This window comes from Zalophus californianus, chromosome X, assembly GCF_009762305.2.
Source record: "Zalophus californianus isolate mZalCal1 chromosome X, mZalCal1.pri.v2, whole genome shotgun sequence".
NCBI classification, from domain to species: domain Eukaryota; kingdom Metazoa; phylum Chordata; class Mammalia; order Carnivora; family Otariidae; genus Zalophus; species Zalophus californianus.
Window position 1 is genome coordinate 109,957,716 of NC_045612.1, and position 25,484 is coordinate 109,983,199.

Sequence of the window (25,484 nt, forward strand, 5' to 3'; positions counted from 1 at the left end):
AGCAGCAGTATTGGATAGAAGTTTCTCTGATGGTGAAAATGTTCTTTACCTGTTCTGTCCATTACAGGCACATGTGGCTCTGGGGCATTTGGAAAATGGCTACTGCAACTAAGGGAATGAATTTCTAATTATATTAACTTAAATTTAAGTCAAGTAGCCACATGTGGCCAGTAGCTTCTGAATTGGACAGTGCAGGTCTAAGGCTTTAGAAGCGTCAACAGTGGAGGAACAGACAGGCTATTTTTTATTCTCCTTGGGTCTTTCAAAGTAAAAATATAGACCAATGCAGTATTACACTATCTAAGAGTATGAGGCCATGTCAGCAAAGCTTCTGCTTCATAAAAGGTAGTCACTGACTCTACAGGTACTTTTTACAAAAGGAAATGGTCATATGAAACATGTCAACCAACTAAGGTACTTACTCTTTTCCCTTAGGAATCCCCAGAGGCTTGTTCTCTTGCCCTGGACAAACATGTGTATTCAGTGCAGGAATTGTGAGATTAGTGTGGCCTTAGGCATATTTCACTTGATGAATTTTGTTCATACACCTGTCTCCTTTTATCTTCCAATCCTGTGATGATGATGTTGCTGATCCCATTTCATGAGTGAGAAAATTGAGACCCCAGAGAGGTTAAGTGATTTGATCAAGGACACATTAATGGTTCACAGCCTCAAACACAGAACCTGGGGGCTCTGCAGTGCTTATTCCACTGTGCCCAAACCAGTACTTACTGAAGTTCACTCCAGCTCTACTTTACATCTCTTTAACAGCACTGACATCAGACAGTAGCTGAAACTGAATAGTAGCTGTCGGGCCCTCCCTGGGGACACCTCGCCTCTGGCAACTACAGAGCTGGGTCCTTGCCTCAAAAACACAACATGCAGCTCCTGTTTGTACCCACTGTGCCTTCTGGTTTGATGTAAAAGAAAGTTTCTGCAAAAGCAAATGGCAGGTGACCCTGTGTGGGAAGTCTCTGGAAAAAGGAAACTTCAGCAATCACACGGTGATGGTAGCAACAACATCAACAGCGTATGTGCAGGTATGGGGCTTATGTCTCCCCTGCCCCCACTCCATCTCAGACTGTCCTTTCTTCTTCTCAGCCCTTTTCCAAAAACCCCAGACAGGCAGCAGAGCTGGTCTCTCTGTCCAATACGCTTGCCTTAAATTGCAAACTTAAAAGGTTCACACTTACGAAGTAGCATTTGCACAATAGCTGCTGCAGCATCATTCAGAATTAACTGCTGAGCAAATATATCTTGCACCCTGCTTATACCTGTTGGCCGGGTTCTACAGAGAGGGAGACTGTATTTTTGGAATTAGACCTGGCAGCTAATTACCAAGATGCTTTATAGAAGTGGCTCTCGGAGTGTGTTCCCTGGGCCAATGGGAACAGCATCACCTTGGGAACTTGTTAGAAATGCAAATTCTCAGGCCCCACCTCAACCTACAGAATCAGAAACTCGGGTGAGACCCAGAATCTGTGTTGGAACAAGCCCTCCAGGGGATACCCGCTCAAACTGGAGAGCCACTCCCTTACAGTATGGAAGCAATTCAATGGCACTGAGAAATTAGTCAGGATACAGAAAGGTTCCTCCGGTCCACTAAGCCACTGCTGTAGTCAGCATGGTTCTCAAACCAGCAGCAGCAGCCCTGGGAGCTTGTTAGAAGTGTAGGATCTTAGGCCTGCTGTCTCAGACCTACTCTGAATCAGAACATGCATGTTAACAAAATTCCCAGGGAATTTGAAAGCATATTCAAATTTAAGAAGAAGTGCTAATCCTCACTTACACTGAGGTTAGTTCCATTTGAAGAGTTCTGGCAAAGAGAACCAGGTAGGCAGGGGGGATTTTCTTTGGTGGATTTGATTTTGATCCTAAATAATTATAGATTTCTTTTATAACCCCATAAAAAGAAATTTTAGAAAGGGGAAGGTGGGGAAGTGCACTGACCTAAATGATTAAAACCCCCAGTCAGCAAAATTTTACATTTCACAGTTTCAAAGGGCTTTACAATTATCACTTTGCCTGGTTCTCCTGATCTCTGGCAATTCTGAGGGCACTTTCCCTTTGAAGGGCTTGTAGATCTACTTATGTGGGCAAGATTTCTCAGGGAAACACTGTAGTGATGTAAATTAAGTGAGAGAGGAGAGTTATCAACTCTCTCACCTAAATAGCTGGAGAATCCCTGTCTGGCATGCTGTGAGGAGTGGTGAAGGGAAACTTGAAGCGGGAGCCCACAGCCTCCCAGAGCTTATAATTCCAAAGACACTTCCCTGGGTGGGAAGTGAAGGCTTCCTTTGTGTGTGAAGCCCTGTCAAGCATGAAGATGAGGTTCTGAACCCCGAGAAACCACCTCGAGGAGGCAAAATGCAGTCCACCCAATCGACAGCTCTGCCTGCCTAAGAACTTAGGAGCTGCATGTTCAGCAGTAGGATGAATCCAGTCATCTGTTACAACCCAAATGGAGTCATTAAAAACCAACAAATTGCCAATCTGAGTATTAAGAATGGAGATTGAGCACCCATTATGGCCTGCTGGATCAAAGGGGGAAAAAAAGTTTAGATGTGTTATTTACTCAACAGGCGACAATGGCTCTGGGGGAGTTGGCACTTAGGAAGGAATGACAGTCATTTTCAAGGCCAAGAGCAATAATGATCACATCCCCTACAGAAGGCTGTGGTTACACAGAGCCGTCAGGTACCTTATCTCAGTGTGTCCTTACCATAAGTGGGTGCAGAGGACGCGATTACACTCAGTGTGGGTGAGGAACCTGCTTCTCCGGGAGGGTCGGCAACTTACTCAAGTCACGGAGTTCTGGAAATTGGGACTTGAGCTTGATTTCCCTGACTCCAAATCCAGCGTTCTGTTCACAACAGCTAAGTCCGAGCCTTGCTACTCAGCATGTGCTCTACTGCCCAGCAGCGTTGCCTGAGAGCTTGTTAGAAATCCAGACTTGCCGGCCCCACCCCGGGCTGAAGCAGGACCTATATTTTCACAAGGTGTCCAGGTGACTGGACTCTTAAAGAGTCCAAGAGCAATTCCTCTTTTACTCAGTATGACCACTCGCCTAGATGCCAAACCGAAACAAGAACAAAAATGAGGCGATAAGGTGAACCTCACAAAAGTAAGGTATTATCACAAATATTTTTTTTGAGTGCTTATAGTGATCATCCTATAGCCAAGATGCATTTTTTTCCCTTGAGACAATTAGGATTTGGCACAGCTGTGGTATTTGGCAAAGTCGTGGTGCCCATGGAAAAATGGGCAAAGGAATCTCACCTTTAATGCTGAGAAATTAGTTCTAGTGTGACCAAAATAAATCAATAGGGAAGGGAGAGCACATTTTCCATCCTATAAACCATCAACTGGCAATAATTTATTAACTACCTGCTGCACACTCCACATTATGCTAGGTTCTGGGAGAAATTTGGGAATATGAGACATTGTTCCTGCTCTTGAAGAGTTTATGGTCTTATTTAAGAGAATATATCAGGTGACAATACAGTGGATTATATAATAATGTATAGTTAAGTATTAAGGAATGTGGACATGACTGAAAGCCAGATAGATTTAAGGGAGGGGGGATCCATGAATGTGGGAAGGCCTCACAAAGTAGGAAGCATGTGAGTTGGACCCGAAGTAAGGAGTGAATGCATTTCTAGGGAGGAGAGCAACAAGAGTCCCTGTGTGCAGATGGAGCTATGAGAAGCAGCCTGCGGACTTGTATTCATGAAGAGGGGCTGGATCGGGGCCCCTCAGACCTGGGGGTTTGGCATAGAAAACCCCCAGTCCTGGTGGTGTCCAAGCCCTGTTGGGAATCATCTTTACCAACATCCAGTGGCGGACCTGAAAATGAGAACGGGTTTTCGAATTCAAGAGTAACGAAACAGCTCTGCTGGATCATTCTTGGCTGTAGCTTCATGGAGATGCAGTCATGGCCATTTTGTTGAGTGAAGGGAGGAACATGGCCTAGGAATGTGAGCCCTAAGCTCCGAGACATGTAACCCTAGATGGGGGTCAGACCTGTGGGGCGGACGCTCTCAGGGCCCCCTCCCCTCCGCATTACAAGTCCTCTTACTAGAAACACCTGCAGCTCTTCGCCTGAGGCTTTCATAATGCAACAAGGACAGTTCTGATTCTAGGGGGCACATAGAGCATCTGGAATTGTCAGAGGCTTATTTAGTGCCCCAGATGCAGCTCGATCGACTGATGGTGGCTGGAGAGTTGGGGAATAAATAGCTGGCGTCTTCACCCACAGGTGGGAAACTTGGACGTGTGTGCCCCAGTGTGTCTCAGAGCTCCCCAGCCACACTGAGCCCCGGGTGCCCATAGTGGACACCTGGCTCCCCTGACTGGCTGCCCGCCACCCCGTTTCATGTCCCCACATTCTTACCGGGATTTTTGTATATCACCTCCCAAGGTATCTGCTTGCATGAAAATCCTCATCTCGACTCTACTTGGAACCCACAAGTTAAACTAAACTTAAAGTGGAAGACCTAACAATGGGGATCTTTCAAAATATCAGAAACAATATTCTCAGGAGGATTTCTTAGAGAGCAAGAAGATAAAAATAGCTTCCCTCTTCCCTCATTGCCTCCTTTTGTTCAAAATATGAATTCTGAAGTTGAAGGCACGACATATTATTCAGGGCTTCCCGTATGAAATAACAACTAGTGTTGATTTCCTTTTTTTTTTTTTTTTTTTTTGTCTTCTAAAGGTTAGCTATTACTCACCTCCCCTGCTGGTCATTAAATCAGTCTGGCAGGAGTCCTCGGAAGTTCTGCGGCCTTCCGGGCATGTGGCGGCGGCACAGGCAGCCCCGCAGACAGGCCTGCTTGCTGTGATGTGCTACCAAGCAGGTGACTTCAAAGGTCTGCTTCAAGCCTATCTCAAGTATCATTTGGGGCTACCAGATGGTGCATCTCACAAAGTCAAAGTTGATCAGATTCCCCAGCACCTTGCACCTCCCTAGCTCCCGTGCCAAGGGATGCTGCGCCCTCTCAGGCAGGAATCAAAGAACTTCTTTTAGCTTCCTTCTCCTTCTCTTAGTGCAAGGAGTCACCCGTTAAATGCTCATCTGTTCTTTTTGCGAGGTTTGTAAGTCTGGTGAGTCGTGAGAGGTTCAGTTTTTGTGTTAATTTTTTAAGATCAGGCTTCTCTTACTCTAATAGAGCATCTATCAAGATACTATGCATCATTAAAAAGGTGGGCTTCCTATCCCGCTATGGCTTTATTTTTACATTTCAGTTTAAATGAACAGTTTATCCAAATTTGCCCCCAGTGGTCATCTGCATGGGGAAGTAAGAGATTGCTCCCCAAGTCTAAAGGAGACAAGCAGGGTGGCCATTCGAGGATACCACTCACACCACTGAAATGTACAGTGAAGGCAGACAACCCTAGCATGATATCGTGCTTGGATTACTGGGATGCACCATCTATGAAATATAAGGAGAATGAATAGTGATCTCGGTCTCTCCTTAATTTTCCCCTAGTGCACGGATAAAATGCAAAAGGCCCGTGGCTGGCCCAGGAGATGAACAAATGCTGCCCTTTCAGGCTCAGGCTCCATCTTTTCTAAGAGTACCTGCCACTCATGTAGCTCACCGAAGGGACTGGGCTGCTCCAGTGGCCATGGCACCTGTCACCAGAAAAAGCACCCTGAGATGCTAAGAGCAGATTCCAGTGTCAGCATCTGCAAAGATGACCTTTAAGGTGGCCTCCAAACCCAGGGGTCTTTGGCCCACTGTTCCTTGGATGCAAGCTCTTTTTTCGTTTTGTGTTCTGAAAAGCCAAGCAGTTGGACCAGGCAACAAAGCACAGCTTCCCGCCTCCTCAGCAGGTCACGGCTCCCAGTGGGGCCTTACACGCTGTCGGGAGGCGCCTGGCCTAGCAGACGACTGTTAGAGCTGTGGGTCCGGCCTGCCGGCTACAGCCATCCCAACAGGTCTGAAGGCCAGCGTCAATGGAGCAGCTTTGCCATTCAGGCAGCTACACTGCTTTGGGTTTCTTGGGTTCCTCTACAGCAGGGTTTAGACTATAAAGGACAGAGGTGGGAGGGAGAGCAAGAGAACTGTATCTTGGGGAAGATTACACTGGAGAATCTGATCTCTGCCCAACTGCCCTCAAAAAGCATCTCCTCAAGAGGTCATAGTATTTGTCTCCAGCCAAAGTTCTGTAAGATGTGAACTTCTCTTTGGCATTTTTTCATTTTACGTAATCAGTGCAGCTGAAAAAAAAAAAAAAAAAAAAGCCCTAACAAAGCCAGAGAAACACAAAACACAAACCCTTGAAGCAGGGTTTGGGGCCAGATAATTCTCTGCTATGGGGCGCTGTCCTGTGCCTGCAGGATGTTTAACAGCATCCATGACCTCCACCCACCAGATGCCAGCAGCCGCCCCCCCCCCCCCAGTACTGACAGTGAAAAATGTGTCCAGCCGTCACCAAGTGTCGCCTTGGGGGCAAAACCACCCCTTGGCGAGAACCACTGCCTTCCACTTGACTTAACAGTGCTCACTTCTGGAAATTGCTCCAGTAAAGGGGTTTGGAAGACAGTACGGGAACTTCTTGATGTAAAGGACCAAAGGGTAAATAGATTTAGGCTCTGAGAGCCACATGCCATCTCTGCCTCCTATTCTTTGTTTTTGTTTTGTTACAATATTTTAAAAATATAAAAACACCTTCTGAGCTCCAAAGTCGGCTGGAATTGGCCCACCCTTAGACTGCAGAGAGAGGAACGATGGCTCTTCGCACAGTGGTTACAAGTGCTGGGACAGTATTTGGAAACAACTGGCATCTGGATCCAGCTACGAGGTCTTCGTGACCCGGAGCCAGCAGTTCGGCCGCCCTTCTTGGAAAGCCCGAATTAATGAACTCCCAAGTTAAATGCTGTTACTCTTGTTTTGCAACTGAGTTCTATTTAACGTATTTAAGTGTAAAAAGTTTTTTTTTTTAAATTGAAACTCAGTATTTGAACAAAATGAGATTCCCCCTAATTGGAAGAATGTCTGCATAGTGAGGATGTGTCTTTCCATTGGTTTGGAATAAAATATCCTAGGAGCTTCCTTCAAAGAAGAAGAAGTTGTACAAAGTAAATGCCCCCACACAATTTGAAAACTGAAATATGTTTTAATAGGACTACAGAGGTTATCAAGGAAGGAAGAATGGTATCATGGAAAAAAGAGAAACCTAGAAACTGCAAAAATAAAAACATGTCATTTTGAAAATACGTTTCAAGGTAGTTTCTATGGAGTTTTCTTTACCCCTCACATAAATGTCTGAATAAACTAGGGCAGGTCCATGTTACAAGTAGTTAGTGAGGGTTTACAGTGTGCCAGCGACTGTGTGAGGCACCGGGGTTGACTCCACCTGGACGGTGAACACTGCTCAAGTAGGAAGTAACTTCACACAATCATCCAGAGATTTTTCCAGTAAAACATTTTATCTTTCTATCTTTGTGTATTGCTAATTCCACACATCTTATGCTTTACTTTGGGCATTTAGAGTTTCTCTCTGGGGATTTTCACGGACAGAATCAGTCAAGAAAATGTCCTCACCATCCAGCTACCACTGTCAAGACAACACTGTGAGATGAGAATGAGACTTTAGTCAAATATACTTCGTTTGGATTTAAAAAATGTACATTTAAGTCATTCGAGTAGTTTATCATATGCGAGGCAGTAAATTCGAGTGTAGGGTGCTGGATGGGAAGTCAAAACCCTGTTCTGTCCCTGTCCTCATCTTCTTGCCACGGACAAGTCAGTGAATGTTTAAGGAGCAGATTTCCCCTCCGTAAAATGGGATCACAGCACTTTTACCCTGAGGCATTTGCTGTGTTTAAACGTACTGTGTGTGGTATTCTTGTAAGGACTGGGCTAAACTGGTTCTTCATTCTAGGGATGATTCTGGGATAAATCAAGTAGTGTTCTGGTCACCGCCCGGATCAATTACCAACAAGACCTCCTTACACTTCATTTTTGGTGATCAAGAAGAAACAGGTTTATACAAGCTCATGAGGGGCTACTCTGAAATTTGCTCCAAGATGAACATCATGGATTTTCTGTTAAAATATAATAATGAGCTAAATTTAATCTTCTAGTGAAACGAAGACTTTTAAAGATGTCCAGAAATTAATGGTTGATCCTTTATCAGCACCATCAGGTCCCACCCCCTTCACCCCAAATTACCTCTTTGCCCCACAGACCTCAGAGGAAACCATTGCTAGGGACAGTCACCCCTCATAGTTTGCGGTGGAAATCTACACTGCACACTCTGAGTATGGCAACCATGTCACCTGCACAAATTTGAGAAAGCTTCTCCGAATGAGACCAGTGTAGATTTTTTTCCTTGGTGTTACTCTCAATTGTATTAAAAAAAAAAAAAAATCAACCTGGGTTTGTATATTCTGTTGTCATCCCTTCCCAGTCTATTTTTGCTGAGAAAATAGCTGGACTAATATCCCAAGAAAGATCTCCTTCATAAAATGGGTACAACCGCAGAGCACCATGAGGAGTAAATGACACAGCCCTGCAAGGTACTTCCTCTGGTTTTGTAACGGGGCCTGAGAAAGCCTTCATAATCTCTGCTTATGTTTTGTCCACTTCGTTTCAAATGTGATGCCATCAAATAGACAGGAGCTGGATGGTGCTGTGTGCAATGTTAGCTGTCAGGGCTATCCTAGATTCCAGCAGCAAAGTATCAGAATAACACAAGTACGGGCAGAAACAGTGACTCTAACCCCTGACACCTTTCGTAAAGGACACATCTTCATCTCATGGGAAGAAAGACAAATGATGATAAGTGCTCATTTCCCCACTTCACATTACCATGACTACTGGAGGTCCATTTTTCTGTCCCCCAGCTCTGAACCGTCCAGATATAAGAGTTAGATGTAGAAAGAAAAAAATAGATATATAAAATTGAGGCAATTCCCTCAGTTTCCTAGGTCTGAGTTTTTATAAATTGTATGAATTCATTTGGCCAGAGAGCCATCAGCTTGAAATGGCTTCTGACCACTATTTGACTTGGTTTTGATTTTCCCCAGACACCTAGCACATGAAAAACCATCTTGAATCTGAAAACAATTTACTGACAAGACAGCTGTCCTTTAAAGTTGCCCTTTAGCCATGGAGGCAAAGACAGCCTCCCTTTCTCTCCAGTCCCAACTTTCTCTGATAATATGGTTTTGTGTCCTGAACAGATCAAAATCAAATAGAAGAGAAACAATCCTGTTGAAAAGAGGTCTGATGTGCCTGTTGATGTCTCATTAACCTTGAGAGTGAATGTAACTGGTGAGTGCCCGTCACAGTGGCGTGACGGTTTGTTAGGGGGGGAAAAAGCCAGTAGAAACATCACCTTGGAAAAAAAAATACAAAGAGAAACATCATTTAGTAGATCATCTATCAAAACGTGGGGCAGCTTTCCAGCTGTCAGGACTGGCTAAATTATAGTTTCCTTAAGCCTGTGATGAAACTACTATGTGTTTTCTTGGGGAAGCATTTGGGGCAGTATTTTTCTGTGTCAGAATATGTTCACTGGAGTATTGAGACAAAAAAAATAAAAACAACAACAACAAAAAAACCCCCCTCACTTCGATGTTGGAAGCATAATCATGAGAAAAGCAAGTATTTCCAGACCACTGTTACTAAGGTTCTATGATGATGTGTGTGCCATTTAAAATATCACAAGCCACTCAACGTGGGAAGGTCCTAATTCCACTGAGTCCCTAGTCGGGTTCCCCTCATTACTAATTGCCCATAGGTAACACATCCACAGAGAGAGGGAGGGAAATAACACAGGAAAATTAGCTGGTCTCCCGGGATATAGAGGGTACCTGTAGAGGGAAAGAGGAGAGAGTTCCCCAGGTTCACTGGCTGACTCCCCATGGCATAAGTGGACTAGAAATCTAACCAAACTCTAATCGCAGATCTGGACTGGAGACCCTCACAAAACCAGCCCCTTTTATGCCTCCGCCCCAGGGCTCCAGCTGGGACTGGTTGTCCCCTGCCCTCCGCAGAGGGGCACCTTAAGTAAACAAGCCCTACAATTCCCACCAGGGACTTGGATGGAACATTCTCACCTGTTTTTGCTTTTCTCTCTGAAGGTCTCCACTTTTCCATCTCTAGTCCTCACTCCTCTGCTTTTCTTAGGAACTTCCTGAAAGTTATCACCATTAACCTCACTTTTCACATCAAATTTCCACCTCAGGCTGACGGCACAACCTGTTTCCACGAACGTCCCCCTCTAACCAGCTGCTTGGTTTCCTGTGCTTTTCTTAGGGCCACACAGCTGGGCTTCTGTCCTTACCCTTCTGGCTCTGCCCCTCAGCCTCACGCCCAAATGAACCCAAACAAAAGTGGATTAGTCGAATCCCTGTTTTCCCAAAGAAGTTTTTGCATTTCGGAAGAAGGGAGCTACTTGTGCAACACAAAATAACTGCGAACGACAGACACCATTTCCTACCCCGAAAGACAGAGATGGCCACCTCGCTCTGGGAAGAGGGCAGCAGGGCAGCCCCGCGTCTTAGCCAGGGACCACACTTCTTTCTGGGTGGGTAGGAGACATTTTCCTCACCATCCCGCCTCACATTCCTTTGCCCCCTCACGGCCCCGGCCCCTCCGAGCAGCCTTTCTGAAATCACTCCAAAGGTCAGAGGACGGGGGTAAAGAATGGGGACAGGGAAGAGGGGTCTCTGAATCCTTCCCCGCCCCCCAAGCGTAGTATTTTGTTTTCAAGTACCAGGACTTTCTACAATGACTTCTCTTGTTCTGCTCCTTCTTGGCCCAGTTACCCCCAAGCCTCCCCACCCCCAAGACCACTGCGACCAAAACAAGCGCACGGACCACAGCACCGTGGCTGCCGCCGCCCCAACTGTTGCAGCAGCTGCCGGGGTGGCGGCGACAGCGGCGAGGGCAGGGCCGGGCCCGGACCCGGACGCTCCCCGCCCAGGAGGCTAGGAGGCTCCGGGCGGCCTCCGAGGGGCACGCGGTGCAGGGGAGCCCCTGCGGCAGCCGCCTGGGATGGGAGAGGCGGCGCTCTCAGCCCGGACCCCCGCGCAGAGCCAGCCCAGCCGCGGCAGCGGCGCCGGCGGAGGCTGCCCGCGCCCGCCCCCCTCTCACCTTTAAGATCAGGTCGGTGTGATGCTGGTCCAGCATGTTTGCTTTCTGGAAGGAGGTGACGATGACCCGACCGTAGCGCCCGGGGGTCTGCAGGTCCGAGTAGAGTCGGTGCTTGGAGCGGTTGACTGGGAAGAGGCTGTTGACGAGGTTGCGCTCGATCTTGGCGAGGCTGTGCTGGGGCGCCAGCAGGTGCTCCACGCTCTCCTCGACCTGGTAGCGGCTGAAGCTGGCGCCGAGCAGGATGGAGATGAGCACGGGCGCCGAGGCGAAGAAGACCGGGTGACTGGCAATGAAGTGGCCGAGCCGGGAGAAACACGTCCTCAAGCCCCTGTGCAGAACCTGCCGCAGCATCCTAGAGCAGAGCGGGCGCGGGAGGAGGGCGAGGCGCACGCTCGGCGCGGGCTCGGGCGGCGGCGGCGGCGGCGGCGGCGGTGGTGGCGCCCGCGGCGGCGACGGCGGCGGCGGCGGCGGCGGCGGAGGCGAGACCCGGAGCTCTCCCGGAGCCGCGGCACCACCATCGGGGAGTCCCGCGCCGCGCCTCGGGAGGGTCCCCTCGGGCCGGAGACACGCCCTCCTGCCCGCGGCCGCGCCGGCCCAGAGAGCCCCCCAGCCTGGCGGCCTCCGCGCCGCCCCCACCCCGCCCTACCCCGTGCGCCCTCCCCACCCCCCGCCGCCTCCCAGCCCGAGGGGCTCCGCGCGGCGGGGCCGCGTCCCGGCTCAGCGCGGGAGGGGCCCGGAGCAGCCCCCGCGGCGCGTCATGACCCCACTCACCCGACCCCCAAGGCCAACGACGGGGTGGCGCGGGGAGCGGCGGCGGCGCTATCTCGGGGAGACTCTGCGCGCCAGCCTAGGAACACGAGGACGGAGAATTCCAGGCTACACCCAGTCCCCTCCCCTCCCCGCGCTCCCCTCCCCCGGCCCGGCCCGCCTCGAACGCCGTCCCCTCCCCTGTCCTCCTCCGGGGAGACCCAGAGATGAATAAAGAAATGGCCCCTATTTTCCAAACAGAAAGTAAAGAGTTCTCCCGGGGGGCGTCGGGTGGACCCGCTCAGAGCCAAGTACCCCCAGAGGCGGAAAGGAGGAGGCTGAAGACTGCGTGCGCCCCGGCTCTCGCCAGGCTCAGGTGGTGGCGCGCACTGGCTGGTGCGGAGAGGGGGTGGGGAGCGAAGACGCTCGAACGTGGAAATCACGCCTCCTCTCAAGTAAGAGCCATTTAAATTATCCCCAACACTGCAGCTGCCGCGGGACCACGGGGTCCGAGTGTGCGTCTGGGGCACGTCCACGCAAAAGGCGTCTGTGGAGAATCTTTCTTCTCGCCCTTATTTAGGGTCGCTCCAGAGTGTATTGGGGTTGGGCAGTTCTGCTGCGCGCCCCTCAACCTGCGCGCCCACCCCGTCGCCCAGTAGCAAAAGTGCTGGTACTGATGGTCAGTCGGTGGAGCTCCCGGACTCCCGGCTCTCCGCCCGGACTCCCGGCTCTCCGCCCTGCCTCCTCCTCCTCCCTCTGTCGTCACAGGCGGGTCTGGGGGACCTGGTGCGGCGGGGCTGGAGCGGGCGCCCCTGCGGGCGGGCGTAGAGTGTTTGTGAACCGGGAATCCGGAGCGTTACTCCCCTTCTCTCCAACACCCGCCCTCTCATTCTCAAAGACGCAAGTGTGGGAGTGGGGGACACATTTTCTCAGACCTGGAGAGATACTGGTCTCCGAGCATGCCGAGCCGCAGGGGGCGCGGGGGAGCCCGGGGGGCGCCGACGTCTCTGCAAAGTTGGGCGTGTGCGTGTGCGCGCCAGCCTTGAGCTACCAGGCAGTCACTGTGGTTCCCCTCGCACTCCCCCTCCAGAGAATTTCCCGAGAAGGCGGGCGCCGGCTTCCGGCCCGGGATAGACCTGCGGCGGCGGCGGGAACGGCCACGCACAGGTACAATTTAGCGCGTTTCGTTGTGCGCTCTAAGCCCCGGGGTCCATCCATTGCAACTCAAACCGAACCAGATCTCGGAGTCTGGGCCACTGAGGCGCTCGGTCCGGCTAAGGGGGTGGGGACTGGTGCGCGGTGAGGGGTCGCAAGGTTTTGCGCTCCGAGCGCTCGGTTTTTCCGTTGCACGCCTCCTATCGCTCCCGCTTGGCCTCCCAGTGCCCAGGTCAAAGGAGAGGCTGTGACGACTGGAGGCGCGGTCGCTGGAGTGTAGTCCGTACTACAGAGCATGGACAAGCATACTGAAGCTGAAGGAAGACGGAATAGGGAGAGGAAGAGGAGGAGGACTGAGGGGAGGAGGAGGAGAGGACAAGAGGAGAGGGAGAGAGAAATGGGTGGGAGAATGCGATTTAGGGAGGTATTCCCCTAACGTTCCCATTCCAGACTCCCCAATGCCAAACGGCCCTTCACTTCTCAAACTGAACTTGGGAACTTGCACATTAGAAACAGGAAGTCCTGGGCTGGGAAATCCTCCTTTTTTGGTTTCTCTCTTCCCTTCCCCCACACCAGACCCTCCTTCCTACAGTCCCTCAGCAGTACCTGCAACTGCTGCGCTGCCCACCCCGGGGGCGCACCCGCTCTCCTCTGCCTGCTCCCTAGCCCCTTCTACCCATCCACTCTAGTCCACTTTCCCGGCTCACCCTTGCTATTCCCCCACACCGATCTCTGTTTCCAAAGGCTCCCCCGGGGTGCCTAGGTTCAAACAGGAGCTTCCAGCCAACACCTCCCCCACCCCCACCCCAGTATCGTCGTCCCCGGGAGGGTCACGTTGGGAGGGGCTAGAAATTCCCCTGCAACACTCCACTTGTGCCCTTCCCCCAGCATCGTAATTTCTGCTCGAGGAGACGCCGCTGCTCTGCAGCGCTTTGCTGATTCACGATGATCGCGGAGGGAAAAGCCTCTTTGACTTGTGCCCCTGCAACTGGCGAGGCAAGCGCAAGTGGCTGCGAGGGCACACGCTTTGGGAAACCACCCACCACTGTGCAGCCGAGGTGCTAAATGGCAGGGTGGATGCCCTGCGTGGCTCTCAGCCGGGACAGAAGGAAAGGCGGAAAGGGCGGTGTGTGTGTGTGTGTGTGTGTGTGTGTGTGTGTGTGTGTGTGTGTGTGTGTGTGTGTGTGTGCGGTGGCAGTGGGAAATACTGTGAGCCCAGTTCTTTGCCGCTGAGCTGGCGGCAGCTGGTGGGTGGGCACCTCTCAGGAGGCCTAACTAAAGTCGTTCTTTGCGCGCGGAGCGAACAGAGATGTTTTGTATGCCCTGACGCCAGCTCAGCGACAAAAGTAAGAGAAGGGAAACCAACCGACAGGTCTCCTTGGGAGCCTTTAACATTTTGGCGAAGCTCTTTTCATTCTGAAGTCTTTGTCCCTCCAAATGGTTCCCTCCTAACCTTGGTTCACTCGCGACCTGAGAATTTCCGGCCTCTTAATGTGAGCCCTCACGCAGGCTGAAGAGTAGGCATCCCCTTTCTCAGCGCCTGGGCTGAATCTGAGAGCTGGAGACACCCAGCGTTGGTCAGCTGGCCCGGGTGGGACTGTTGTCCTCCTACACGGAAAGGCCTTTCCTTTGAGACCCAGGCATTTTGCTTCTAGTTCTTCCAACTCTATTCCTAATCGTCTCGATGTATATTTGGGACAGCTTCCACCCTGCCTCCTTTAGTTCAAAGACACTGAATGGCCTCAGAGTGGATCTTGCTGCCACTTTATATTGCGGGAAATTCCGTTAGTATTACCTAAATTGAGTTGGAGCAAGAGGGTGGGGTGTTGCCTCCTCCCGATTTGATTTTTCTTCTCTTGATTCAGATGTTCAGGGGAGCGTTACCACCACCAAAGACCTGGGTTTGCATTTGGGACAATGACCTTGGGAATAGAGCTTCCATCAGTACATTTGTAAATTATTCCTTTGTCTGATTAAAAATTGATACACTTTAATCGTAGAAAATTTAGAAAATAAGAACTAGAAAAAGAAGGAAACAGAACGACTCTGTAGCCCTGTTACTCTCACTGCCTTTCAAAGGTAGCCACCGGTGATAATTTATTGTACACATAGACAATATAATGCAGAGGTTTGGGCTGCTGGTTCCATAGCCACTGAGTTGAATCCATGCTCCACTACTTACTATGATAAGTTGGGTGAGTAACTTCACCTCCTTATGCCATACTTTCCTGTTCTGGAAAATGGGAATAATTAATAGTACCTATCTCATAGAGTCGCTGCAGGGATAAATTGGTTAAAAGATATAAGGCACTTAAAACAGTGCCTGGAATATCACAAACACCTAGTTAATGATTATCTGTCATAATTCTAGTCTTTCTTAAATATGTGTGTGTGTGGAAAAGAAAATCAGTCCCTGCCATCCAGGGGCTGGCCTGGTATTATCATTTGGGACTTGGTATTGCTAGGAGCTGCCCTGGTACTCACAACTAAGCTTCCGTGTTCTCCTTTTGAATAAAAACTATTCTCCAGAACACTAATGTCAGATAAGGTCATTTGGTAACTGTGATGGATCCAGACAAAATTAGGATCACTCCATAATCATGTCTGAACACAGATGAAGAAGCATGAGCGTTGTCCAAATCCCAAAAATGACCAAACAAGTCCCTATCCTGGCTAATAGGAGTGATTATTGTGTTTTTTATTTTTAAACAAATTCCAGCTCTAGCTTTGGTCTAGTCTGCTCTTTTAGATAAAGATTTGTTAAAACACCCAATCATAAAACTACCCCTACTTCCTGATGGCACCCAATCTACAGCAAGCCCCGCTGCCTTAAACTTTCCCCCAAATTACTTAACACAAACACAAACCCTTCTTATTGAGATGCCCCTCAGTTCCCCATGGTGCATGTTCTCCTTCACTGCAACAAAAAATAAACCCAGCTCATTCAACTACTGGTGTGTTCCTGGTGGTCTTTGGCAGGAGGGCTTAGGCAATGTATATGAAATGTTTATACACTTTTTCTGAAATTGAAAGTCAGGGTAAAGGTTCTGTTTGGTAAACATTTTTTTCCTGTTAAATAGATCGTAAGCTTTTTCTCATGTTGATTAATATTGTTATAAAACATTTTAATGGCTGCATAGGATTCCATCAAATGGCTAAAACTGGATTTATTTAACTTATATTCTATTTTGGGGCATTTAGGTTTTCTTTTTTTAATTTTTACTGTTGGGGTGCCTGGGTAGCTCAGTTGGTTAAGCATCTGACTGCTGATTTTGGCTCAGGTTATGATCTCAGGGTTGTGAGGTCTAGCCCCGCATCTGGGCTGTGTGCTGGACAAGGAACCTGCCTAAGATTCTCTCTTTCTATCTGCCCCTCTGCCCCTCTAAAAACAAACAAACAAACAAACAAATAAATAAATTTTTACTGTTATAAATAACACTGAGATGAACATCCTTTACATAAATCTGTGACTACATCTCTATTAGGGTCAAATATCCATCACTACTCTTTAAGTAGACTGCTCCTTAGAGATGACTTTCTAATTATTGTTAAATTGGAAGGGACAAGGGCATTACTTCATGGGAATTAAATTTGTTGATAAAACTAATGAAGTATTCTCACTTGGGAGGGGATTCCTATCATCTGTTACATTTGGAGTAAGTCTCTTGGCTCAGTCTTGCTCAGAGATGCCAGAGGGATTAATCATGGTGTGGAGGGAGTGGGGACTCAAAAGAAAAGCGTATTTGGTTTGATAAGGTTAGAAACGGGTCTACTCTTGTGTAACAAGTGTGTCACTCACTAGCTTTCAATAATCACACCACCATTTTCTGCCAGAGAAACAACAAAATATTTTCATGTATATATGTCAAATCTAAACAGTTCAATGTCAACCATGAAGTCACTATGCATAGCAGGATCATGCAAAGGATATTTGGGCAGCTACAGTTTAGTGTAGCACTTAGGATAGTGTGCTTATCACTCCTTTATACTATTCCAATCTCAGTAACACTTATATTTTTTAAGTGTTGGGTGTTTCTGCTATCCTAAAGGAAAGTGTGCTAATTGGATATCTTGTGTTTTTCAGGGTATTCTGCCAACTCAGTCAGTATCATCATGAGTCTTTTAAAAAAGTGATCTATCATGACATAAGGAAAAAAGTCATGCAGAATCATTTTCCTGAATAAACATAGGACTCAGGGCTAAGAGAGACGGATATTTCATGCACTGACTCAGGGAGAGACATTTTTGGGTTTTTGTTTTGTTTTTGTTTTTTTGTAAATGGGATTTAAAAAATTTCTTTCTTTCTTTCTCTTCTTTCTTTCTTTCTTTTTATTTTATTTGTTTAAATTTTAGGTAGTTAAAATACAGTGCAATATTGGTTTCAGGAGTAGAATTCAGTGACTCATGACTTACATACAACACCCAGTGCTCATCACAACAAGTGCCCTCCTTAATACCCATCACCCATCTAGCCCATCCCCCACCCACCTCCCCTCCAGCAACCCTCAGTTTGTTCTCTATCTCTTACGGCTTAGTTCCCTCTCAGGAAGAGACATTTTGGAACACACTAGCTGGGTGTCTGTGCTCACCCAGGTCCAAATCTGTGCTTTACTTTTTTCTCCTAACATAAAGCATGACCTTACCTTCTCATCGCGTTCCAAAACCTTTCCATACTTCAAGGTTCTCTTAAAATCCTAGCTCACATGTCTAATAAGCTTTCTTTGGCACACCAACATTGATTATTTTAACTCGATTGGGTAATTTTATTCCAATTAGCAGTAAGTTTCTACTGTATTCAACAACTAGGAGAAATAGAGCAAGGGATTCCCTGCTCTCAACAAATTTTTAGTTTAATAGAGTTACTGATACATGTACCGAAGATTAAAATATGAACCTGAGTAAGGGAAATGTCAGAGGAGAGGTCACAACAATGGTGTGGGTCTCAAAAAAAGGCATAGATGATATCTGGTTAGTCTCTAGTTTTAGAAGGCCTTTAGTCTAGAATTAGCATCTTGCTGATTTGAGTGTCTTTGTTATCTAATGTTATGGATATCTACATGTTAATGATATTATGTGTCAGTTTTTTTTATAGCCCTTTGATCACTTGGCTGAGCTGCTAGAGGATCCCTTCTCTCTTCCCTTGGGATCATCTTAAAGTTTTGGGACGTCCTGAGTAATGCCACTTTCTTGATATCAAACTAAGTGCAGCTCAGGTTTTTTCATTTAGTTAAACTAGCTTTCCGTCCACCGCACCTAAATGAGGAGCGTTTAGGTACATTTTTCACTTTCAGCACCAGGGACAGATCCACTTAAACCTAGGTGCTCCTCCCCCTTCCAGCCCCCATCTCTTCTAAACCGTTTTTAGAGAAAAATTAGAGCTAAAGAGATTCTTTAGAATAATATAATCCAGGGGATCGACAGTTTTTTTCTAAGCCAGGCCAATTAAAATGGAAATATATTTAAATTGGTGGAACACTAAATCCAATAGAATCATACTTAAAATTGTGCCCAATACTTGTATGCCTTTGTGATGTGTTTGTATGGGCAGGGGGACATTTACAGGGATACATTAGAACTGACTCTAAAAAATAATCTCTTGAATTTTAGGACTAATTGTGCAGACAACTTACAGAAATAATAGAACATGGGGGAAAGAACATTTATAGCATTTTATGTGCTAAGTTTAGCCCTAGGCACTTTCCCATATCTTACCTTTGTAATTTGCAAAATTACCATGGGCTATTAAGAATTGTGATACCCATTTTAAAGAAAGAGGAGACTGAGGATTAAGGAGATTAAATATCTTGTGCAGGGTTACACTGCAATGGAAGTATAAATAGAATCTAGGCCTATCTGATATCAAAATCTATGTTTTTCTGTTCACTCATTCTTCTTCTCAGCACAATTCACTTAATTCCTTTTCTAAAATGCCTTGACTGGGGCGCCTGGGTGGCTCAGTTGGTTAAGCGACTGCCTTCGGCTCAGGTCATGATCCTGGAGTCCCGGGATCGAGTCCCGCATTGGGCTCCCTGCTCAGCAGGGAGTCTGCTTCTCCCTCTGACCCTCTTCCCTCTCGTGCTCTCTGTCTCTCATTCTCTCTCTCTCAAATAAATAAAATCTTTAAAAATAAAATAAAATAAAATAAAATAAAATAAAATAAAATAAAATAAAATAAAATGCCTTGACTGGGTATCATAATACATCAAAAACATCTTAATCAGATAACATAATATGCTATGAATATTATAAACAATTTAATGCTATTTCTGTATTTGCTGTTCATATAATAGTGTTGTAAAGTGGCAATTTTGTGACCTCCTGTCCATTAATCAGTTTTTCAGTGTTTGGATTCATTTCTGATGTTGGTATTCCTCAGAGGAGTTCTGTGGACCAACAAAATATTGTTATGGAGCCCACAGTGTTTGCTGATCTAATACAACCCACTCTTTTTGCAGATGGTAAAACTTCTGCAGTACTTGTCTAGATTTTTCTACCAAGAAAAATCCCTCAGAATGTTAAAATGGAAAACTGTCAAGTGGTTCAAAAATACATAATGAAAAAAGCTACCAAATAGACTGACCTTATGCCTGTTGAAATTCTTCCATTTTTTAGTGGTTCACCAACAGTCATTATACTGCAGAGGGAAAAATTCTTTAATTCTTTTCCTTTACTTTCCTGTGTAAAGTGAGTAGAGACCATTATAATCACCAGATCCATTGTCTTATGTTTGAACATAGGGGACATAAAAAAGCAGGGGGTTTGCTGATACAACTCTTAGCTTCAGGGCAGTCTTTCTTTGATGTTTATATATTTAATCCCTTTAAAAATTGTACTCCAGAGCATAACCTAAGAACAAAGCACTTCATCCCTTCTGTTATTAGAACTGTGTACTTCTTGCTTTGACTTTTAAAAATGACAGAGCTACAAGGCATTGTGTTCCCCATGGCTGATCACTTCCTTCCAGTGAATGGCGTTATGTTGGTGAGTTAATTAATAGTAAAATCTGATTTACATATTCACAGATATTAGAATTGTAGAAAAATTACATTGGGAGGCAGTTCCTTGGAGAGGTTAAGTGAGAGGAGAAAAAAAAAATCAAAGTTTCCTTTTTCAGATATAGCATAGGACTTGGCATTTCTAGGCCTGCTTTGCTTCCACCTTCAGGCATCTTCTGAATATTGTAAAGCAGATTATTCTAGATATGGAATAGTCTGTTCTGCCATGGGTTGAAAGATTTAGCCTCAGGTGAATGCTATTACCTCCTGTAGTGCGCCAAGGAGCAGAAACTAGTTTGGCCACTGGCCTAGCCATCAGCAAATGTGGTCCTTCATCTAGCTCTGTCTCATCACTGTATTTTAGCTTTCTGTCCATAAAATCAGAATGATTAAAGATGATGATGCTATCTCCCTGGTAAGGGGATTTTCAGATATGAAAGACAACAATGAATATAAAGTGCTTTGAAACAACCTCACACGTTATTGGGCTAGGTAGAAGGTCCAAGGCACTTTGTTAAATGTGGTGCATGAAGGCATATAAAGTCCTTGCCTTTGAGGAGTCCACAGTGTAGTGGACTGAGGCCAAGAGATGAAACCACAAAATTGCGGAGTGTGGCAAGGACATTGGTGCAATGGGACCAGTGAGAATGTTTCCCTAACCCAACCTGAAAAGTAGAGGTAGGATTTGGAAAAGCTTTGGAGAGAATGCGTAGAGATGCTGTCTGGTGCTCCATCCTCACCGTCTTGGCTTAGAAGTTCACTCTAGGTTGTTCCTATATACACTAACGGCTTCCTGCCTTTCTCTGTTTGAGATAATTCTTTGGCCGTGGGGTAGGCTGGAAGTGCCAGTGGGCTAGCAGCTCTGGGAGTGACTCTCAATTAATGAGGAACAGGAAAATAAGTACCCAAATTTCTTTGCCTCTCTGTGGGACAACTCAGAGATGTGTTTCACGCAGGCTCTCAAAGACTTCCCAGCAGAGTTGACTGCCCTAGTTGCCCACAGCAGTAACCCACTCTTGAACACACCCTTTGTTGGCTTTTCTCTCCTCTCCATCTCCCATCTCTATGCCCTCACTTTGCTCTTTGGGAATCCCTTCCTACGTAAACCACTTGCACCCACACCTTTGTTTCAAGATCTGTTTTTGAGGGAGTCCAATCAAAAACAAGAGATGACATCCAAATGGAGTCTCAAAGGTTAGTAGTTAGTCTAGCCTAGTGAATTTAATGGTGTGTAAATTATGCATCAGTAAAGCTGTTTGAAAAAGAAGAGAATTAGCTAACCCCCATGGAGGGAAAGAATATTCAAGGCTACTTGGAGTATTCAAGGCAAAGGAAATATCATTTGAAATTCTAAGGATGGGATAGATAGAGAGCTTAGCTTGTTTTGGGAACTATGAATAGTTCAGGATGGATAGGCAATAGTTGGGAAAAGAAGACAGGAACTGGGTTAAAAAGGGACTTACAAGCCTAGATAAGGAGCTGGGTGTTCATTCTGAAGGTGATGGGAAGCCATTTCAGGGCTTTGAATCGGGGTGGGGGGCGGGTTATGGCCAGGCTTATGTTCTATAAAGTTACTCCAATGGCCACATGGAAGGTGGATAAAGGAAGGGCAAGACTAGAGACAAAGAGACCAATTAGGAGGTCATGATAACAATTAGGATGAGAAGAGATTAGGGCCTGAAGCAAGGTAGAGGCCAGTGTGATGGAAAGGGAAGGGTTGGTAGGTTTTTCGGAAGATAGAACTGGCAGGACTTAGATGACTGCAGAATGGAGCTAAGATACTGCCTCAAGATTTCTGAAGACACAGTGTTGTTCCAAAGAGCTACGCTAAACCATACGCCACCCTAGAGGTATTAGCGCATTTTTACCAAATTCCACTGGAGATCGGAGCCTCTTGTCAGGGTGAGGGAGAAGGAATGGGGAGACTGTGTCAAGCTCTAAGCTACAACAAATGGGGGTTGAATGTAAACGTTTGGACATGAGAGCTGGACAAGAGAGGTCAGTGGCCTGGAGGAGTTTACAAGGTGGAGGTGAAAACTGATCAGGTCAAATTCATAATATGGTGATTCACATGGATTGATGAATGTCCTTCTTCAAAGGGAATTGAGTTATACCTTAGGGCTTTTGCTTACATAAGGCAGTTTCATCTAGAGGAGAAGGAAAGGAGATCAATGAGAAACGGGGGTTGGGAAAATGAAATGGTGGCTTTCATGGGTGAGAGTCCCCAGAAACCTCCCTCTTTGTTTCATCTCAATTCGCTTCATCTTTATAATGCATACCTGTGATTTCCCCTCTGCTGACTCTCTAGGACCCATCCCTGAAGGTGACCGAAGAACATACTCTATACATAAGGCCCCATTTCTGGTGGCAGCTTATACATTGTTAGGTCACACACACACATTTCACATTTGTGTGCTTTAACTGACACAATTAGCAATCACATTGAAGAAAATAGGCACCGATATTTTACAGTATTAGACACTCATTCTTTGACACCTGTGTGGGGCACTGTAAATGGGAGACCATTTTAGTGAAATATTTTTAGTCCTATTATAAATTATGCTGCTATTAACATTTATCACAAGTTTTTGTGTGGATATATGTTTTTGTTTCTCTTGGCTATGTAACTACCGCTGGAAGAGCTGGGTCCCATGGTAACTCTATGCTTCACGTTTGAGGAACTGCTGAACTGTTTTACAAAGGGCCTCACCCATTTTACATTCTTACCAGCAGTGTTTTCTGTTTGTTTGCTTGTTTGTTTTAATCATTATATGTAATCGTTTTTTCTCTACTTATTGTTAGATGTTAGTTTCACAAAGCCTTTACAACCTCTTTCTTGTTTTTTTTTAAAAGAATTTATTTATTTATTTGACAGAGACACAGCGAGAGAGAGAGAGCGCAAGCAGGGGGAGTGGGAGAGGGAGAAGCAGGCTTCCTGCTGAGCAGGGAGCCCGATGTGGGGCTCGATCCCAGGACCCTGGGATTATGACCTGAAGCAGATGCTCAACGACTGAGCCACCCAGGCACCCCTCTTTCTGATTTGTCTTCCTTTTAAATTCTTCTTGGTGAAAGCACTTTTTTAAAAAAATATCTTAGAATGTTGCTTGAAAATCCCCATATTAACTTAGTAAGAATTAGGATAATGAGATTATCTAGAAATTATACTAGATTGGACCAGTGTATTACTTAGCTCATTGTTTGGGGATTCTGAATTTCAGATTGTGATGTCCACATCTTGCTGTGGAAACCCAAATCTTCCATAGAGTCTCCAGCTTGGGGGGATTTTTTTCTTTTTTAAGTAGGCTCCACACCCAATGTGGAGCCCAACATGGGGCTTGAAGTCATGACCCTGAGATCAGGACCTGAGCTGAGATCAAGAGTCAGATGCTTAACCAACTGAGCCACCCAGGCACCGCCTCCCCCCACTCCAAAGGCAGATTCATTTAACCTGTGGAACAGCAAAGATGGAATATGGGGACCACTATGATGGTCTCTTATTTTACACTGAAAAGAAGAAAGAAAGGAAGGAGGGCCAAAAGTAGGTGAAAGACTGAGAGGGAATTGGGTAAGGCCATGAAGATGTAATGTGCTATCGTTACAGCTTTGACCTTAGCAGAGGGCCAGCGCCCAAGGTACAATAGTGGGTCTTGTTTGGACCTTGGAAGCTTGCTCATTTCACTTCTTCCCCTTCTCCAGTTCAGACCACTCTCCCCAGTTTACTCCTTCCAGTTCCACCCTACATTTATCCATCCATTCCCCATCACTCTGGCCATTGGGTAGTGAGGAAAATTGGGGAATGGGAAAAAGAAAAGTGAGAACATATGTGTTCATGACACTTCCCCCACTTCTTCACCTCCCTATTTATTATCAGTCTGGTAGGTGTTCTGTTTAATTTGCCGCACCTGAAGCACTAACACTTTGATCTCTATAAAGCAGTAGAATCACCTAAGCCGTGGTAATGAACTACCCTATAGAACAATAAAGGTGAAATAAGGTGGTGACAAAATCCCACAGGAAGGACTATTAACTAATGTTATTAGGTGATACTTCTTAGTGAAAATTCCCTCCACTGTAATATTTCATTATTAACAGTCCTTGGAAGTTTAAAGAAAAGAAATACCTTTTTATTTCTCTGGCTTGATCTCCTGGTACTCATAAAGGAATCTAGGCTATGCTTTATGATGCCAAAAATCACCGGTCAATCCAATTTGGTAATAGAACAACAATCAACCACATTATTCGGAGCTATGTAGACAAAACAGCTAGTGGTTTGACTGAAATATTCACATGCAAATCAGTTATTTTGACATCATATGGGCACAGTCCAAGTCAATATTTAAATAGCAATTTGAAAAATCATTAATTGGAGCCATATTTGTTGATTATCTCATATATACAGGAATTTTTCTCATTAAGCAGATGGCTTTGCATCAATCCCATCTTAGAAATTAGTAAACACAGATTTTTCTAACTGTAGAAAGAAGTAAACACGTAAGAAGGGGCCAGAGGCAGAAGGCAACCTAAAGATAACTCTGAAAACCGAGACAGTGGTAATTCTTTAGCGGTGGTAAGGTCATCTGTGGAGGAGATGACACTCGGCAATTTGAACATTGGAGGCTGCAAGGATTAATCTGGTGTATTAGTTTCCAAGGGTTTCCTTAACGAAATTCCCAAGACTGGGGGGCTTAAACAATGGAAATTTATGGTCTCATAGTTTGGGAGGCTAGAAGTCCAAGATCAACATGTCAGCGGGGTTGATTCCTTTTGAGGGCTGTGAGGGGGAATATGTTCCAGGCCTCTCTTCTAGCTTCTGGTCATTTGCTGTCAACATCTGGCTTTCCTTAGTGGAGACTCATCAGGTTCACGTGGTGTTCTCCTGTTTGTCTGTCTCTAAATTTCTGTCTGTCTCTAAATTTCTCCTCTTTTATGAGGACATCAGTTATATTCGTTTAGTTAGTGGCCCACTCTTCTCCAGTATGACCTCATCTTAACTAATTACATCTGCAATGACCCTACTTCTAAAGAAGGTCCTCGGGGTTAGGACTTCCAACATATGAATTTTGGAGGGGGGGATACAATTCAGGCCAGAACATCTGGTAAGCGATTAATAGCACCTCCACAGAGGCCCAGGGGTCTCTGTAAGCTCTGGCAAGGGTCATCTCTGATTGGATGCTTTTGGGTAAAGATAAGGGCAAAGTAGAAATCTACTGTCAACTGGATGCTAGGATCATTTAATCCTTTTTTTTTTTCCCCCCACTTAATGCCCTTCTATACTTCCTCTCCACATTTGAGAGGACTGGGACTAAAAGTTGCTTTAAGATTTGAGGTCCAAGAGAAGCTTGAACTTGGTGAATCTCTCACATTTTCTGAGGGTACTTCAGGTCTCCCCTTGGCTTGAAGATCATAATCCAATATTCTTCCTTAGCGTGTTTCTTATGTTTTACAGGCTAGCTTGAAGTTTTGAAGATTCATG

The 25,484-nt window shown here is 46.1% G+C and overlaps 1 protein-coding gene across 1 annotated transcript in view; it reads right to left on the reverse strand.

Moving 5' to 3' along the window:
* The window catches only part of PTCHD1 (patched domain containing 1), a 51,268-nt gene extending 39,803 nt beyond the window's left edge, over positions 1 to 11,465 (reverse strand). The window contains exon 1 of the mRNA XM_027607444.1: positions 11,115 to 11,465. Coding sequence (XP_027463245.1) covers positions 11,115 to 11,465 — 351 coding nt within the window. The remainder of the gene's footprint in view (positions 1 to 11,114) is intronic.
* Positions 11,466 to 25,484: the final 14,019 nt, after the last annotated feature.